General features: G+C 41.3%; 2 protein-coding genes across 2 annotated transcripts in view; one reads left to right on the plus strand and one right to left on the minus strand.

The window, feature by feature from the left end:
* BIVM (basic, immunoglobulin-like variable motif containing) overlaps nt 1–5,505 on the plus strand; it is a 38,459-nt gene extending 32,954 nt beyond the window's left edge. The window contains exon 10 of the mRNA XM_077482926.1: nt 1,703–5,505. Within this exon, the coding sequence (XP_077339052.1) occupies nt 1,703–1,999 (297 nt within the window). The 3' untranslated portion in view covers nt 2,000–5,505. The remainder of the gene's footprint in view (nt 1–1,702) is intronic.
* A 2,969-nt stretch (nt 5,506–8,474) lies between these two features.
* The window catches only part of LOC143983355 (betaine-homocysteine S-methyltransferase-like), a 24,497-nt gene continuing 13,421 nt past the window's right edge, over nt 8,475–19,550 (minus strand). Inside the window, 5 exon segments of the mRNA XM_077482927.1 lie at nt 8,475–8,569; nt 12,427–12,503; nt 15,746–15,951; nt 16,453–16,614; nt 18,553–18,656. Coding sequence (XP_077339053.1) covers nt 8,490–8,569; nt 12,427–12,503; nt 15,746–15,951; nt 16,453–16,614; nt 18,553–18,656 — 629 coding nt within the window. The 3' untranslated portion in view covers nt 8,475–8,489.

Raw genomic sequence — 19,550 nt, forward strand, 5'->3', positions numbered from 1 at the left:
GCTGAGTTTTTTTTGTGGTTAGTAGTTTGTAATACACAGTTGCCTTGTACCTAATACAATATTCAGATCTTCAGAAGTAATCGTCACAGGCTCACAGTCAAAATTTCTGGACCGCTTCAATGCAGCTTTGCAGAAGAACCCAGCTAAAGCAGCTATTAACCAGCATTTCTTCCTCAGTTGATTGCCCTCACATAGCCAGCATAGCCTTGACACTAGTAAAAAAAGGCAGGGGAGGTTGGCAGGGTTGGAGGGTAAAACCTAGGACCACTGTGTCAGTGCCAAACGTACTCCATGGCAACAGATGACATCTGTTGGCAGCCCTGTTCAGTGTCAGTGTTGTAATGCTGCAGTACTAAAAGTATTAACAACCCAGTACTCTGTGTAAAATGTAGGCTTGATCAATCTGCATGCCTTTGTTGGGGCAGTTTTTAGGCATTTTACCAAGGCACCCCTGAAGAACTCAGACAGCACCTCAGAGTGCCACTGCATCCTGGTTGATAAAGGCTGCTGTAGGCTGAATGATGGGAAAGAGCACATGCAGACATCCACCTAGAAGATTATGTCTGCAGTTAATTCCTTTACCTCTGCAAAATGTTGAAATGGTACCCAGTGTAAAAATAGCGAGGTAGCACCTGGTACTTCAGCTTAACTGGCCTAAGTGAGCCTTCAAGGACTGGTTCACACCTGGGGCTGTGACAATGCTCTGGACCCAGTGTTTTGTAGCTAAAACAGTACCAAGGTGTACTCACAGGTCACATTCCAGGCTAGCCCTGCATGTCCAGCAGCATCTGGGTGTGGTCTCAAGCTATTGTTGAGGAAACAGCAACTGGTTAGTTGCTATGTAGTGACCAACTCAAACAAAAGTGCCACAAAAGAAATCGTGATTGAAGTCCGAGGGGAAAAAATTCCACAAATTGTGAGAGCTAACTTAAAATCTTTACTTTTGTCAGAGCTGAAGAAAAGGGCATGTTGGGTAAAGGAGGGGCTGGCTTACAATTTGTCTGTATGTCCCAAACTTCTGTAGGTGGTAGTATAACCTGAGACAAACCAAATGTAACACCAAGTCAGTTCCTGGCCAGTCTACCTGATAGTCATCAAGGTGAAGGTTCAGCTAACCACCACCAGTTCAATACAGTATTTCAGGGATAACTGCACACTAGGTAAAGCCAACTCTTTATTCCATCATTGTAAAAGCATGAACAGCAACCACATCATGAGAGGAGAAACATGGATCGCACGCAGCAGTGTGAAATGCATTAGCATCTGTTTCTATGCCTTTTTAATGATGGAATAAAAGAGTTGGCTTTACCCAGTGAGGAAAAAAAAATGCACAGAGCTTCCCCGATCCTGCTCTTCTGGGATCCTCTATTATTGCTCCTGGCTCCTCCTCTTCTCAGGTGTGCCACCATAGGAAGGCAGAACTGCAGTTCCATGTCTGAATGGACACAGGGAGCTGCAGCTCAGCTCTGGTGCCCCCATAGCAAGCTGCTTACTGTGGGGGCACTCAATAGAAGGGAAGGGCCAGGAGAGCCTAAGAGGGACCCAAGAAGAGGATGATTGTGACTGCACAGAGGAGGTAAGTATAACATGTTTGTTTGTTTTTTCTTCTATATAAAAATAAGAAATAACAGACTTTACAATCACTTTAAGCACCATAAATTTAAGTTATTTTTTTTAAATCTATAATGTAATCTTATTTCAGACTGGAGGAAATCTCCATTGTATCATGGCTTTTCAAAGACTCAGCTGGCAAAGATTTGGTCCATGGACCTTTCAGCTTGGCAACCTGAGACCTGACCCCCAGCCTCCAGCTCAAACAAGGAGAATTCCTAAATCGGAAAGTGAAGATAATGTGACAAAGAAACAACACGGACGCCTGGGAAGGTCATTCAGTACTGGCTTTCAGCAGGAGCTTGCATGGAAGAGAATATATAACGTCAGTGAGAGACGAGGCAGTGGCTCCCCAGAAAGCGATACAGATGGTGATGGAACTGACTGACCTGAAAGTCAACATTGCAAATTAATATTCTACTAGAAATGTGTGCTATTTTATCAGTTCACAGCAATAGTGTTGGAATGATGAACTTGTGTTTTAGAGGTATAAACACCACGCATGTACCTCTTCTTTGTTTGTTTTGTTCATTTTCTGTTACACATTGGTGTAAGCTGCTCATGATGTTGAAATACTGTGGTCATGACTGTGATACTGTATGTATAACAAAGACTTTGTTGCCTCAAATCCATGAAGCTGGGTAAACTCCCATGGGCAGCCTGTTGGAAAACAAAATCACTATCTAATCTAGGAAACCTATGGCCTAATCTAATAAAAAAAAACACTTAAAGTGATCTTTAAAGACTGTCCTCACTTTACAAGTGTGGTTTCACAACTGAAAGTGGGGTGTGGAGGGAGGAAGTGTGACGGGCAGACTTTGCAATGCCATCCATACCTGACACTTGGCCAAGTGACACAATAATCATCAGTTGATGCTTTGCTAAACGTGCATTTGTCAAGATTTGTATTCAGTACAGAGATTCCCTGCAGTGTTTTTAAAAAGCATTTGCTGTGGGGATGTTTTAGTAATTGCACAAACAATGAAAACCATCCCTATAATGTTTGTACTATGTGTAAAACGTCATTTTCTATGCATTTCCCATGATCATCAGCTCCATTTAGTGGACATAGTGGTATTTTCCTGAAATATTGCTATCAAGAATATGTTGCATTATGGCCACTAGATGGAGCAGACGATCATAGGAAATGCATAGAAAATGACACATTTTACAAACATTACAGGGATTTTTTATTTTTTTTTGCGAATGCCAGGACATTCACACAACATATTTTCTATATAACCTTCAAAGTTTTTATTATTAAAGCCTAATTGAAGTTTACATTTTAACTGCATATTTAAAGTGTGCAGAAAATGGTGTTATATAAATGGGTTACTTTAATTGGCTAGCCTAAAATAGCTTAAGGACTAGTACATATCTGTGTTTAAGGACAGGAAGATGCAGTGCTGCCGTGCTAGCTATGTGAAACCGCTGTCTCAATTAGACAAACACCCAACCTAGTTAGATCTAGAACTCTCCATTTATCAAAGCATATGCTGATTGGAGAGCACTATTTCTGACCTTGGAGGGGGGAGGAGTCCAACTGAGATTGCTGCTTTTGCATAGATAGCAGCAGTTATCTCCAAAATCTCCGACTCTTAAAGCGGAGCTCCACCCAAAAGGGGAAGTTCCGATTTAAGATCTCCTCCCCCCACTCCTCTTTCAGTAGTGGCACATTTGGAGGGGGGGAGGGGGTGGGTACCAGATTTTGATAGGTTTACGCTCCGATCGCCTAGGTCAGTGGTTCTCAACCTCAGTCTTTAAGTACCCCCAACAGGCCATGGTTTCAGATTTTTCCTTTGCACACCTGCTTTAAATCATTATCAATGACATGGTATTAATAAGAGCTATTTTATCTAAGGGAAGTCCCCAAAACATGGCCCCCGTTGGGGGTACTTGAGGACTGAGGTTGAGAACCACTGGCCTAGGTCATCTAAAGCAGAAGTTCTCTTCCCTCCCAGCACTGTTCTGGGACATGTCCCCGAAGACTGCGGGACCATTCACGATGCACTGCAGGCACCCAGGTGCCTACAGCTAAGATGCTGGCACCGAAGACAGAAGATGAGGTAAAAACGGCTGGGGTGGGCAAATCGCTGAATAATGGGACAGGTGAGTGACTGTTTATTAAAAGTTAGCAGCTACAGTTTTTGTAGCTGTTGGCTTTTCATTTTTACACAGGAGACTGGAGCTCCTCTCTAAACACTTTTTTTTTTTTTTTTTTGGAGCTTCTAATTTAAGCAAGGAAATGTAGCCTAAATTTAGTAAAAAAAAAAAAAAATCGGAACAAGGGACATGACTTATCAATCTGATGTGTTCCTTATGCTGCTTGCACTTGTTTAAATGAAACCTTCCTCATGTGACCCCCCCCTCAACTCCTCAATCTTTGGGTGCCGTGGGGGTGCTGATGAACCTGTCACAGGCACACGTCAAGAGTGCAGCCTGTCTTGCGCGCCCCCCCCTTTCATAGAAACTAGTATAGCTTCTATGAATGAATGAAAGGTCTGTCTCCTTCATTCATAGATTTCTATGAATGAAAAACTAATACAGCTTCTATAAATGGAGGAGGTGGGCAGAAAGGGGCATAGTTGGCAATCTGGATGTGCAAACGACTGGTCCTTCAGATCTATTAACCCATGCTTCTCTGGAAGATAATAGTGGGGGGTGGATTTGAAGTAAACGACAGCCAGATGCACAAGGGATACATCGGATTGATAGCAAGTATTTTTTACTTAAATGTGCAGTTAAAGATAAAACTTTGATTGTTTCACGCTGGAGCATTTTTCAGGCGCTACATTGCTAAAAATAAAGCCTGCATAGCGCATGAAAAAAGCAGCTCCATTCACTCCAGTGTGAAAGCCCAAGGGCTTTCACACTGGAGCGGTGCGCTGGCAGGGAGTCAGAAAAAGTACTACCAGCAGCTTCTTTGGAGTGGTGAAATCACCGCTCCTCCACTGCTGCTCCCCATTGAAATCAATGGAGCAGCGTTGCAATACCGCCAGCAAAACGCTGCTCTGGCTTTTTTGCGGGCGGATTTAACCCCTTTTCGGCCGCTTTACCGCTGACGCCCTAGGCGGCACAGTGTGAAAGGGGTTTTAATGGCAGACCCTCGCCAACCCAAGCTGACAAGGACTTTATTCAATTCCTGTGCTAGTACACAAGCCTGACTTATTTTTAAGGGCTGATCCACTTTTTCAGGTGTAGTTTCTGTAACTAAATCTGTTACTGAAATTCTGCTTATTCTAGAATATAAAACTCTAGTTCTCCAAATTTTTATAAATACCTTGGAAAATAAAATTGGTCTTTTGAGAAAGTTTCTATATATTTACAAAAGCTTTATTATTTGATAGGTTGATCACTGGCTTATAGAAAGCTTCCCGCTATGATTTTAGAATTGACATCCAGCCATTGACAGTGACCCATCAGATATTTAGCATAAGCACATGTGTAGTGATATAATTTCAGTATTGCATTGACTTTGCCCTTGGGACACAACAGTTAAGGTGTGTAAAGAATATTATCTCTATAAAGATGTAAGTTAGCATGGTATTGTATCAAGTATGTAATGGATTTGATCTGCATGGTTTATTGACTAAAGATCTCGCCATTCTTCATCCCCAAATCTTCTGATAGGATCCTGAAGAATGGTTTCTTTTTTTCATTTACTGATTTGAATGGGACATTTTATAAATATTTCAGGTAGGAGATAAGATAGATTTATTATACCAAACTGTACAGCATGTTATTAATGCTGGAAAATCTTATTTACTCTACGTAGAACAGGAAAATGATTTTGCTTACTAGTAAAACTTATTTTCTACTTTTTATAGTTGTACTTCATTAATTGCTATTGTATCACTGATTTCTTATCAAATTCATAAAATGTAAAACCCCATTCTTATGAGTGTTTTTTTTTCCCTACATTTCCTAAGCCTCTGAAACATCAGTAATTGTTGCCTGATGTTCACGATCATCAATTGGATGAGTGGATGTGGGCACTTGCTTGTATGGCATGATGCTGCTGGCCAATCACAATATTTTCTTCCAGGGGACCACCTTTATCATTGGGTAATAATTACAGTCTGTCAACATTTATATTCTTTTTGTAATCAATCAACAACATGCTGTCATTTTATGGGCCAAACCTTTGTTTGCTGTAAGCCGTGGTTCACACTGATGCGTTTTAGAACGCATGGGATCACAAGACAAGTGAAATAACTTCCTGCAGAGGTCGTTCACATATATGCACTGAAAATCTGATGCATTTTTAAAAAGGGCCCTGTGTGGGTTTAGTGCTGTGTGATTTTTAGCTCCATGGACTTAAATGGAAAACACATGAAGAGCGCTTATCTGTCCTAAAGTAACATGATTCCAGTAAGTTTTCTGCAAGTCTTTGCTTTCTTCCTCACCTCCCAAGAGAGAGGCATAAATTGCAGCGGTATCTGAATCGCATAAAAAACACATTACAATCACATCTGAACCACATCAACTCATAGCGTTTCCAGCACTGCATAAGTGGAAATCTAGCTTGACTCCCTATGTTGTGGAAATTAAGAGTGATTCCAAAGTTTGGGAAAAAACAGATGACAACTCCATAGAGTACATAGTTGTAAGAGGGTGGTTTCACCTTCCAAAATGTTTACAGTACTCTCCAAACACTACACCTCTGCTACTCAGCATAGGCGACACCACAATTTCCTGTTTATGTACGCTACCTGTTCATAGAGTACTATAGAGGGCCCTGTGCTAACAGTCTCTTGTTCTGTTTAAGAGTTATTTTTTATATTAATTTCCATACAAGTCTATACAAATGCAAAAGCCTGCTTGAAGCTGATTCAGAATGAGGTCAAATGCACGATTGATCTCAAAAGCCTTGTTTAAACTGCTGTCAAACTGATACCAATGACACAAGCTCAAAGCTCATCAACACCGGCCCTAAATGACCTGATTACACTGCTGCAGTTCAGTATTGGCTCGTAGTACTGAGCTTCCTACTCTTATTTGGATTTCCACTGGGCAAGACATTGGGGGTTATTTACTAAAGGCAAATCCACTTTGCACAGGAAGTGAACTTGGAAGTAAAATCGCTGTATATCCGAGGGGGGGCATGCAAGGAAAATAAAAAACAGAATTTTAGCTTGCACATGATTGGATGATAAAATCAGCAGAGCTTCCCCTTATTTCAGATCTACCCCTCAGATTTAAAGTGACATTGCATACTAGCCCAACTCTGAGCAGTGTTCCCAGCCAGTGTGGGGTGGGGTGGGGTGGTGCGTCCCCCTGTCAGAACACAATAGCTCAAGTGGGGGAGATTGCTGTACTAACCTCGCATAGTTAGTACAGTGGCACCTCCCAAACTCTTCAGTTTTTTTTTTTTGTTCAGACCACCAGGTTGAATGAAAAAAAAAAAATCGAATAGTGTACTAGGCTTAAGGCGGGTGAGTGTCTATTAATTAAGTCAGTAGCTCCAGTTTTTGTAGCTGCAGACTTTTCATTTTTCCAGGACTGTCTGAAGTTCTTCTTTAAATATGTAAAGCTTGCATAAAAAATACTTTAAAAAGGTAAGATTGGTAAGCATGCCCTATTTTTTCTCTTTAAACAGGAAAAACGGGAAGTCAAAATATATTTCTTAGATCATTTAAAATTTAAATCCATTTATAATTCACATTTTAGTAGCTTACAAAGTTGTAAGGTAGAGGACATGTCATAAAATGCAATCTCAAGTTCACATTGGCATCATCCCATACATGAATATGGTATTTTTGAAACAAAAGAATAGTGGGACTTTAAATATGCCAAATAAGAACAGAACCAAAATAAAAATCTATATACATTTTATTACACATAAAAAATGATCATAAACACAATATTAAAAACATACATATGCATGGAGAAACTTTGCAATAAATACAAAAATATGTAAATCCGATGGATACATGTACTTGTTACAGGTCTACATGTTACGCGTGATCCCACGCTTCTTCAGGACCATACATATATTACAAGTGTGTTATATACAGAGTTTCTTACTCAATATAAAACATCAAAGCCGAGGCAAGGAATACAGGCTCTGTCTTTGATGTTTTGCCTAACGGCCCATAGGATATAGTCAGGACCTATAAATGCAGAAGTAAACAAATATTCAAGAGGGCAAAATAAATATCTGGTGTATATCAATATACTCCAAACAATGTGAATCCCAATATCTATTTAAGACAGAGGGGATAAATCCAAAATACAAAGAAAACCAGGCATCTCTGTGACAATCACATAGGCTGGTATTGTGCTAAGAACATATCCACCTCTCCTATGGCAAAGATTGGATATTTATGTTTACTTCTACCTTTATAGGTCAGGATCCTATGGGCTGACAGGTGAAACATCTAAGATAGATTCTATATTCTTCTACTCTACTTTTTTTGTTGATTCAGGATATTAAGAAACTCTGTATATAAACACACTTGCAATATATGTATGGTCCTGAAGAAGTAGAGGATCCTGCGTAACGCGTAGACCCATTGCAAGTACATGTATCCATCAGATTTACAGATTTTTGTATTTATTGGAAAGTTACTCTATGCATATCTGTGTTTTTAATATGGTGTCTATGATAATGTTTTATGTGTAATAAAATGTATATTGATTTTTAGTAGCTTACCTCTATGATATTCTTCTTCAACATCATCTTTACCTTGGCCTTTTTCCTAAGTAAGCTTTGTTAAATAGTAATTTGCTTCATAGAAATTTAACATGTAAAAACTAAACCCAAAACACATTTTACTATCCTTAAATGCATTAAAAAGTTTTCACAGTGCACTTGGAAAAAAAAAAAATAATAAAAAAAAAAAAATAATTATATATATATATATATTATAATATATTTATTGCTTGTGTGGAGTTCTAGTCAATAAAGTTTCTCGTAGACTTCCAATCTCGGATGGAGTGGTCCGGCAGCAGCCTCCTGTAAAAAAAGGAAAATATATTAAGTGATATTGTAAAATTGTCATTAAACAAGTTTATTAATATTGCTAAGGATTAAAGTAGTTGTAACCGATCGTCTTGTAAAACAACCCATTTAGTCAAAAATAGAAATGAAAGGAAAAACATTTTTTGTATAGATATAAAAAAAAAAAAAAAAATGTGGGGCCTCAGATGACATCAGGTATGATGAAACGCATAAGACAAAGCCTGTTGTGACGTCACTACGTTTGGTGCTGGAAACGATCGGGAAGCTATCCTGGTTGTACCCGCAGATTGATATTAATAAGCGCTTTGTTTTTGGAAGATATGCAAGTGTTAATATTGCCTTTGTTCAATAAATATTTTTACATACGGTATTATGCTATGCAAGGTCTTTTTGTCTATTCCTAACATATATACTGTGGAGTACTTGGTTATCATAGTGTGGGGAGGTTTTTCCTGTGATGGCCCTTCACCATTGAGGAGCATTGGATATAGTTTACTACATGCCTAAATTGATCTATCTGTAGTGGATGGTCAATTCTGTCCGGTAAGCCTTGTGTTTGATCACCTGGCGGAGGTCTGGACACGACATGCATGTATCCATAGGAAGTTATTATCACGCATTGGACTTTAATTTTAAAAATCAAAGACTGAGATTTGATCACTAGAACCATTGTGGATCTAAAGTCAGTGATGGTGAACCTTGGCACCCCAGATGTTTTGGAACTACATTTCCCAAAATGCTCAACTACACTGCAGAGTGAATGAGCATCATGGGAAATGTAGTTCCAAAGCATCTGGGGTGCCAAGGATCGCCATTCACTGATCTAGGTGAAAGGGGATCATTTCTTTGTATTTTTGTTTTAGCACAACATTTTGTATTTACATTTTAATGCTATGTTTTTATATCACATGGTATGTTGCAGCTTTTTTTTTTTGGTTTCTGTATTGCAGTTTGATTTAGTGCAGTTTTTTGCTATTCGTTTACTTCCCAGCAGGGGCGTAACTATAGGGGGTGCAGCAGTTGCGACCGCAACCGGGCCCTGTGATGCAGAGGGGCCCATGCAGCCCCCTCTACATATGGCCGGCAGCAGCATAGGCAGCTAGGGGTACCAGTGCACCATGCACACGGGTGGCTGGAGGTGGAGGGTGACTAGCAGAGCTCCATGCTCGACTATCGCACTGGCTGCTCTTTAGTTGTGCATTCCCCGCATGACCTGTGTCCTCGGCCGGCTCCTCAGAGTACCCCTCTCCTGCTCCATGCATTGCCGCCCAGTCCGATGTCTGTTCTCCCCAGCCAGAGTGCCCGCCCACTCCCCCACCCGAGTCCGGCCCACACTGCACTGCATACTTCTCCCGGGTAAACAAACTTTAAGCACACAGATGCAGTGCAGCCCTATGAGAGCTCTCCGGAGGACACTGCAGGCTTGTCTGCCAGCCCCCTCCTCCCCGTCATACACAGATGATGAAAGGTCTTTCTGGGAGATATGCTGATCACCCGTCCAGCACACTGGATGGAGCCCAGGCCAACATGGATGAGTGCGCAGCCTACAGCTTGGTCATGGTGAGTGAGAGGACCCCATCCCCCACACACTATTACATACCCCCTCCATCTCCCCCTGGGGACAGGGACCCCTTCTCACCTGGGGACAGGGACCCCTTTTCACCTGGGGGCAGTAACTTAATCTGCCCTGGAGAAAAGGACCTCATCTCTTCTGGGGATGGGGACCCCATCCTGCCTAGGGACAGTCCCCCAATGGGGGACCTAAAAATAAAAAAAAATAATAAAAAAAACTACGGATACCAGGGGTGGATCTACAGGGCTCACAAAGGTTATACCTGTGACCACGCCCTGGGTTTCTACCGCCGGACTCTGAGGGAAGGGCCCTGGCTGGGGTTCAGGGGGGCCCTTCATGGTTTCTTGCATCGGGGCCCTGCAGGTTTTAGTTACGCCACTGCTTCCCAGTGAATGGTTGTGCAGTAGGGGCGTGTCAGGAAAAAAGTCTGATCGTTGGTGGAGAGTACACTAAGTTCCTAGCATAGCTAGGATAACTGACTATGGTGTGATCACCTGCTTACTGTGGTCAGTTTTTAATAGGAAAGCAAGGGGACTAGTAGGAACACCAGGGATTTCACATAAAAGAAACAATACAAAGAGAATAGGATACGTTCTCATACAAGAAGTGTTGGGGTAACAAATGCTTTAAATTGGCTGTTAATCTGCATATTAGCTGAGTATATACATCCCCATCAAATCATTCTCTGCAGCTATTACCTTTTGTACCACCCCCTCCCTTCAGAATGTAAGCTCTATGAGCAGGGCCCTCCTGTACCTTTTGTATTGAATTGTACGGTAATTGTGTTGTCCCCCCTATACATTGTAAACTGCTGCGTGCTATATAAATCATGTATAATAATAATATATCCAGAATATTTGTTTTATATATGCACCCCTATTATAACATGATCATTTTCAATCCCATCAACAGTTGGGGAAGGCTAAACAGCATTCCTAATTTGTTAAGCTTTATTAGTATTATAGCCATGGGCATCCTATGAACAGATTTATAAAAAAAAATTCACAAAAAGGATTGTTTTGTCCTGTATTAGGGTTATATTACATAGTTACGATGCTTAGTACAAATCTCCATCAAACCCTTTTATTACAGCAATAGGATTGATTTACTAAAACTAGAGAGTGCAAAATATGGTGCAGCTCTACACGGTAGCCAATCAGCTTCCAACTTCAGCTTGTTCAATTAAGCTTTGACAAAAAAAAAAAAAAAAAAAAAACCTGGAAGCCGACTGGTTACTATACAAAGCTGCATCAGATTTTGCACTCTCCAGGTTCAGTTAATTCAACCCGATGTCAATTATAAGGTAAAAGCTTCATATTCAGTGGCTAGCTTTGTGAGAGATCATGCAAAGGAGGCTTTGTAATTGTAATTATAACTTTTAAAGAAGAAATATAATTATTTTTCTATTTATTTCTATTTTTATTCCACAAAAATTGTACATATTCAATTCAATTAGCCAGCATTGTGTGTAGGGTCAAAAGAACCACATGAGTGGGACTAAATAAAACCAAGCTTGATGAAGGCAACTCTTTATGTATAATTTAACTGAGCCATTTGTAAAGAACAGGTAAGTCTGTCAATATGTTTTCACTCCACCAGAGCCATCAAGTCCTGCCAGAAATACACATACTGCCGATGCAAAGCATGCACAAGTGGAGTAATCAGTATCTCCGCAGGGAGATGAGCTACCTACGTGATGGAACTGTAGGGACCTGAGAACAGGTATGGGGAAAACTATTTAACTATGGGTATGAATATATATATATATGAATATATATATATATATATATATATATATATATATATATATATATATGTGTGTATTTTATTTTTTTTTGTTTATCTAAAGAGAACCATTATGGAAAGACAACTCTATTGTTGCCACCATCCCAAATATATTATATATTTAAAGAGAATGAGTACCCCCTGGTACTAAGGGACATTAGGGGCGAACTTTTGAAGACACAATATTTCAAAACATTTCATAAAACAGTGTAACAGTCAAGAACAACCATACACAAAGTAGTACATAATATCCATATATAGTATATGAGGGCAAAAAGCACTTCTTTTATGGCCCGTCGCGTTTTGGTAGATTCAAGATAAATCCCTTCTTCAGGGGCATGAAGGAGATGATAGTTGGAGATACTCAATACTACATTCATGGAATCAAATATTTGTTAAAAAGATTATTAGAATGGCGCTGAGCAAATCTATACAGTTGTTGCAAAGTTTGGAACCAGTTCAAAAAATGTAAGAGAAGGCAACTTAGACTTACCAATCCATTTAGCTCCTAACTGGAACCATTCAAGAGCATGTGCAGATAGAGGTTTTTCATTACTTGCGCTTTGCCAGCTAAACAAGCAACAAAATGTGACACAAGTCAGTATTTTCAACATGAAATCTGGTCTTGAACACACTTTATTCAAGTAAGAAAATAGCAGGTGGCTTTTAATAGCTACTCAAAAATATTTGCAACTCTGCAAGCAGAACACATCCAGCAAATACATTTATTCTATACACTGTACATGGCAGTACATCATAAAAATGTATGCATTGATTTTACTAGACTTATGTTCTCCAAAGAGGTGTGCTGGACACCCTATATTTAGCACATATGAAAATACACTATATTACCAAAAGTATTTGGACGCCTACCTTTACACGCACATAAACTTAAATGAATTCCCAGTCTTAGTCAATAAGGTTCAATATTGATTTGGCCCACCCTATAATAGCTTCAACATTTGGGAAGGCTGTCCACAAGGTTTAGGAGTGTGTCTATGGGAATGTTCAATCATTCTTTCAAAAGCGCATTTGTGAGGTCAGTCACTAACTTTGGACGAGAAGGCCTGATTTCCAGTCTCTGCTCTAATTCATCCCAAAGGTGTTCTATCGGGTTCAGATCAGGACTCTGTGCCGGCCAGTCAAGTTCCTCCACCCAAACTCGCTCATCCATGTCTTTATGGACCTTGCTTTGTGCACTGGTGCGCAGTCAAGTTGGAACAGGAAGGGGCCACCTCAAACTGTTCCCACAAAGTTGGGAGCCTGAAATTGTCCAAAACATCTTCGTATGCTGATGCCCTAAGACTGTGATGGCGAACCTTGGCACTCCAGATGTTTTGGAACAACATTTCCCATGATGCTCAACTATACTGCCGAGTGCATGAGCATCATGGGAAATGTAGTTCCAAAACATCTGTAGTGCCAAGGTTCGCAATCGCTGTCTTAGGGCATCAGCATACTAAGACATTTTGGACAATTTAATGCTGCCTAAGAGTTCCCGTTACTGGAACTAAGGGACTAAGCCCAACCCTTGAAATACAACCACACACACCATAATCCCTTCTCGGCCAAATGATTTAGACCAGTGCACAAAGCAAGGCCCATACAGATATGGATGAGCGAGCTTGGGGTGAAAAAACTTGACTGGCCTGCACCTCAAGCCGATAGAACAGCTTTGGTATGAAACTGTGAGCCAGGCCTTCGTTCATTCATTACTTATCTGCATTGGGTCAGCACTACCACTATTTAATTTAGTCACATATTATTATATATTTTCATCTGCAGTATGTAGTCTTGGTTCCTTTTTTGACATTCTTTGTGATTTGCATTCATTTAATTAGTCGCTTTAGTATCAGGGCACCTGTTAATATTTTCTGCATTTATTATTAATTTCATATATAAGGTTTTGGTTGGAGTTGGGATTAAAAGTAGGGTAGAGCTTAAAAGTAGAGTATGGATGAGCTTAAAGCGATATTAAAGGCAAGTTTTTTTTCCCCCACTAAAAATAACATGTTATACTTACCTGCTCTGTGTTGTGGCTTTGCACAGAGCAGCCCTAATCCTCCTCTTCTCAGTCCTCCGCCGGTGCTCCTGGCCCCTCCTTCCAGCCGAGTGCTCCCAGAGCAAGCAGTTTGCTATGGGGCACCCGAGCAAGCTCGCTCCCGCCTCAGCCCTGCCTCCTCTCTTCTCATTGGCTGTGATTGACAGCAGTGGGAGCCAATGATGCCCACTGCTGTCTTAGCCCAGTAGGTGGGAGGGTCCCCGGAGAGCCAAGGCTCTCATGTATATCGCTGGATCATGGTGGGGCTCAGGTTTATGGGGGGGGCGAGGCTGCTGCACGCAGGTTTTTCTCATCTGAATGCTCTATGCATTCAGATGAAAAAAACCTGCGTGCAGCAGCCCCGCTTACATGAAGGTAAAAAAATCTTCTGCCTTCAGAAACACTTTAAGGTTTGGTCCAAACATACTGTAAGTTCACACATTAGCCCTGAACACTTACCCGTGAGGAAGTAGCTGAACGTCATGTATAACAGTGGTATTACTACTGCTGCGATTATAGATAACAGCTTACCACTGTAGGTGGTTGTTAAGGATGCTGTCAGGTGCACGCACTGCCGAGTCCTTAATAACCAGTGACATCACCTGCCCCATTCACTTACAAAGCTGGGACTACAATGGAAAAAAAAAAAGCACAAGGCCCCCCAAATTTTATACCAGACCCTTTGGGTTTGGTATGGGTTTTAGGAGGGAACACCCACCTGCAAAAAAAATAAAAATTAGGTCCCCCAAAAATCCACACCAGACGGGAGGAAGGGAGGGAAAATGAGCATGTGTGCACCCCTCCACCTAAACATTACCAGACCACATGCCTTCAATGTGCCCATGTTAATGAGGACAAAGGCCTATTCCCCCACAGCCCTGGCCCTAGGACACACACAGTTTATCAGTTTAGAGATAACCACAAGGGGCCTAGAATTATTGTTCTTACTCCAGCGTGAGCGTCAATACGTAATATGTGTAGCACAATTACGTTTTCGTGCATCATATCTGGGTGCCCCCTTATTATTAAAGAGGAAGTAAACCCTGATGAGTTTACTTCCTCTTTCATTCCCTGCAAAGGCAAAGCATAATGGACTACTATGCATCGCATAGTAGCCCATTATGTGTCACTTACCTGACACAGGAGCCAGCGAAGTCACCGCTGTCCCCTGTAGTCCGCCGCATCCATGTTCTCGGTGGGTCTCGCAGGTCCGCCGCTGTCATGTGGCGAAGCCGCGATGACGTCACTCCCACGCATGTGCACGGGAGCCGAGACGCATTGCGCGGCATCTTTGTTATCGAGGATGCAACGCTCAGTGCGCCTGCGCGCCGCTGTCTACGGCGCATGCGCCGTAGACAGCGGTGGCTGTCTTCGGGCAAATATCTCCTAAACCGTATAGGTTTGGGAGATATTTCTTGGACCTACAGGTAAGCCTTAATCTAGGCTTACCTGTAGGTCAAAGTGGTTTGTAAGGGTTTACAACCACTTTAAAGGGGGCTTCCAGATTCCAATAAGCCCCCCCATACCCAGACAACAAAATGGGTCAGAGATGTGGGGAAGAGGTCCTTGTCCTCATCAACATGCATGCTTTTCTGGGGGGGGGGGGGGGGGAGTACATCTCTATGTTGAGGGCAAGTAACCTGATGTGGTTTGAGGGGAAAGGGGGTGCATGTTCAGATAATGGTCTGGTGTGGACTTTTTTTTTGCATGGGGTTTCCTATGTATATATTTTTTTTCTAAAGAAAACAAGACAGCTCCTAAAGTAATTTACCCCAGGTCATGATCCCATTTCTCTCCTCTGTTAGGGTAAACAATCCAGTCGATCTGTAGACTGCATTTTTTGTTGGCTAAAGATAGGAGGGGGCTAATGATATCAGGGGAACAGCAATTCACTCCAATGGCCACCAGTTGGGGTGTTGCTGCTGAAACTTTTACTGCTTCTTCAAACTTATCTCCATAACTGGTAGACGATATGTTCTAAATGAAACAGAAGAAACAAACGCGTCACATAACTACATAATAAAAAAAATAAACATACATTTTTTTATTTTTATTTTTTAAAAAGCACATTCTTGATACAGTTTCCTAAATATTCAAAGAATTATATAAGTAAATAACTAAACCTTCCAGATCTCCTGAACTCTGCCAGAACGATTAATATACCAGATCTTCTTACTATTAACCCACCCAACCACTGCCAACACAGCCACTGTGAAGCAAAGTAGGAGCATGGTATTTACTTTTCTTGATTCACCCTCAAATAAAGGTAAACTCTGAGTGAATAGCTACAAAGATGACGTGTATATGGATCTCATAGAATATGCTTCTAGCAATAGATGTTCCTACAACCCAATACACAAGGATGAAGGTTTTGGGTTAGCCACATACTCCAGCAGCAAACAGAATGGGCAATATGAAATGCAGATACAAGCTACACCATGTATACCTACAGGGGATTTTTAATTAGAACACACTAACCTGACATGAGTAGGACAACCAAGCTTTCGAATTTGGGAACTCCCTGAGAACCTGTACCAGGGCTTCTGCTTCCTTTTGACTAGGAATAGTCTCTATAGCAAACAGATCAACTCCAGCAGATGCCAGGCACTGCATCTGTACCCGATGCCAGTTCTTTAACTCCTGCAACCAGAAACAAAAAAAAAGTTTCCTGTGCGACTTTCAAGTTCACTAAAGCCTTAGTAGACTAGTAGAGCATTAATAGCTTTTGAAACAGATTCTAAAACATATGGTGATAAAGTCTACTGTGCACCAATGGAAAGAGTAAAGTCTATTAATTATGTCGTATTTGCAGCAACCTTGCTGTTTAAGATAGATAATCTAGGTATACAAAAATAATGTATTTAAAGTGATTGTAAAGTCTCTTTTTTTTTTTTTTTAAATACTTACCTGCTCTGTTGCAGTGGATTTGTACAGAGCAGCCTGGATCCTCCTCTTCGCTGCTCCTGACCCCTCCCTCCCATTGAATGCCCCCACAGCAAGCAGTTTGCTATGGGAGCATCCGACCTGAGCTACAGGTGCCTGTGTCCACTCAGACACAAAGCTGTGGCCTGTCCCTACCCCCTCTGCTGATTGGCTAATTGACTTTGATTGACAGAAGCAGGAGTCAATAGCGCCACTTCTGTGTTTCAGCCAATCAGGAGGGAGAGTCCCAGGTGGCCGAGCCACTTGTGGACATCGCTGGACAGAGATGGGGCTCAGGTAAGTATTAGGGGGTTGAGGGGGGGGCTGCTGCACACAGAAGGTTATTTATCTTAATGCATAGAATTCATTAAGATAAAAAAAAAAACTTCTGCCTTTACAACCCCTTTAATATAAATCAGTTGCTGCTCTCACCTATAGACTAAGGCCCCTTTCAGATGGGCGTTCTGAAGATCCGTTCATCCCTATGGACAGGCGGGTGTCAATGGACTTATGTCCGATCAGGCCTGCTAAAAACAGGAGAGGACTCCATCCTGTTCTGTTTAGAGGAGAGGATCAGAGGTAGCCAAGTATAAACAATGTAGTCCGTTTACTGTTGCCCGCCAATAGAACAGAGCAGGCTCTGTCCGTGTCCACTCTGTAGATACTGAGCAGACATGGATGTGTCATCCCCCTGATCTGCGCTGATCAGCAGAGGATCATCTCACAGATCCCCTGCTTTTTTCAATCACCCTATGTTAAAGGTGTCTAATCGAACACTACTGTGGTATGAATAGTTCTGTCAATTCTAATAATAAAATGATACTATATTAAAAAAAAATACATTACCAAAAAGAGCTATGAATGGTTAACTCACAGGCTTAGTTTGCAAGTGTGTTAAAAACAGGAAGTGGATGTGTGCTTTTACCTCCCCCTGAATACCTACCTTCAAAAGAACATTGCAGCCACTCAGGTCCATTCACATTTTCACAGCTGTGGTGCAGAAAATTGAACTCAGCAAGTTACTTTTGGCAGGCAGTGCAGCTTGCCAAATACGCCACTGAAGTCAATAGGACCATACATGTATTTGCATGCCAACCGCTTGGGGTGTAGACAATAAAATCTTGAAGCTGACTGGCTTCTATGCAGAGTTGCACGAGATTTTGCATGCTCCAGTTTTAGTAAATCTCCCCCATTGTGACAGTTCAAAAAAGTTAGAAAAAAAACAAAAAAAAACACAAACAGTGTTCTGGCACTGTCACCTAGAACCAACACTTCCTCTATGGTAAAATGCTGCCTTTTACCATGCAGGTAGCATGAACGAGCCATTTTGCGGACCACCAAAAAGCATGTATCTGTGGATTTTACTGTGGCATTAGAGGTTACAGGGTCTGGACTGTTAACTCAGGATCTCATCATCTTAAGTCTTCTAAGCGCGACAGAGCAAGGAGTAGATTTACTTTCTCTACTTTGCAAAATAGTTTTCATCTGTCAAAAGGCAATAATCAGTACCAGTGTATGAGTTCTGTTGTTAGTGTATCTACAACATATTTGGAACATTCTAAATGACTGAACTATTCATTGCAAACTAATGCTGATTTTTTTTCTGGTTTATGTTGGTGGTCAGCTGGTTTATGTTAAACAGATTCTGTAACATACCTCAATACTCATGTCTTTGACATAACTTCCCGTATACTCAGAGCCATCATGAAGAAATGCTCCATAAGGGCCAATAGATCCCGCAATTAAAATATTTCTTTTTTCTGAAAAGTCACACACACACACAAAAAAATAAAATAAAAAATCACTTAGTCAAAAGAACTTGACATGTCAGAAAATACCAGGCATAAATGATTACCAATGTCACATACAGTACTTTACCATCAATTTGCACACATCCTAAGTGAAGAGGATTATTATAGTTGTGAATAAAACTTGGTCCTATGCAGCAGGCAAAATTTCAGCAATAACCTTGGATATAGTAACAGCCTAGAGACCAACCAACTGGCCAATTTCACCACCCAGGGCTTAGTCGTAGAGGTGGGAGGTATCGGAAGGGAGGATCCTGAGGTGGGCTGTGTGGAATAGAGATATAGAGATAGAGACAGAGATGATAGAGATGATTGAGAGAGAGAGAGAGAGATAGAAATCAAGGCAGAGGGAGAGAGAGAGAGATCGAGATCAAGGCAGAGAGAGAGAGAGAGTGAGGGACACTCACTTCCAGAGATTTTCAACTCTCATACTGGACTTCACTATAGAAGAGAAGAGGAAACTCCAATTTCTACTGGAGGAGCAAATGGTGAAGATAGCTGCCCAATAGCGTGTCACCGACTAAGAGGGACATGAAAGACTGAGGACTTAAAAATCCTTTACAGAGACTTATGCCCATTCCCCTTTATATTACCCATTACCCTTCCCCCTTTTTCCTATACAACCTCAACTGCTTTGGCAATGCTAACATGTATTTGGTCCTGCCAATAAAGATTATTTGAATTTGAGAGAGAGATCAAGAGAGATGGGGAGAGAGAGAGATCAAGATCAAGGAGAGAGAGAGAGAGAGAGAGAGAGAGAGAGAGATATTGAGAGAGAGAGAGAGAGAGAGAGAGAGAGATATTGAGAGGAGAAGAGAGAGAGAGAGAGAGAGATATTGAGAGAGA

The sequence above is a fragment of the Lithobates pipiens genome, unplaced genomic scaffold (genome assembly GCF_037356315.1).
Source record: "Lithobates pipiens isolate NorthernLeopardFrog02 unplaced genomic scaffold, aLitPip1_a1.2 Scaffold_16, whole genome shotgun sequence".
Taxonomy (NCBI): domain Eukaryota; kingdom Metazoa; phylum Chordata; class Amphibia; order Anura; family Ranidae; genus Lithobates; species Lithobates pipiens.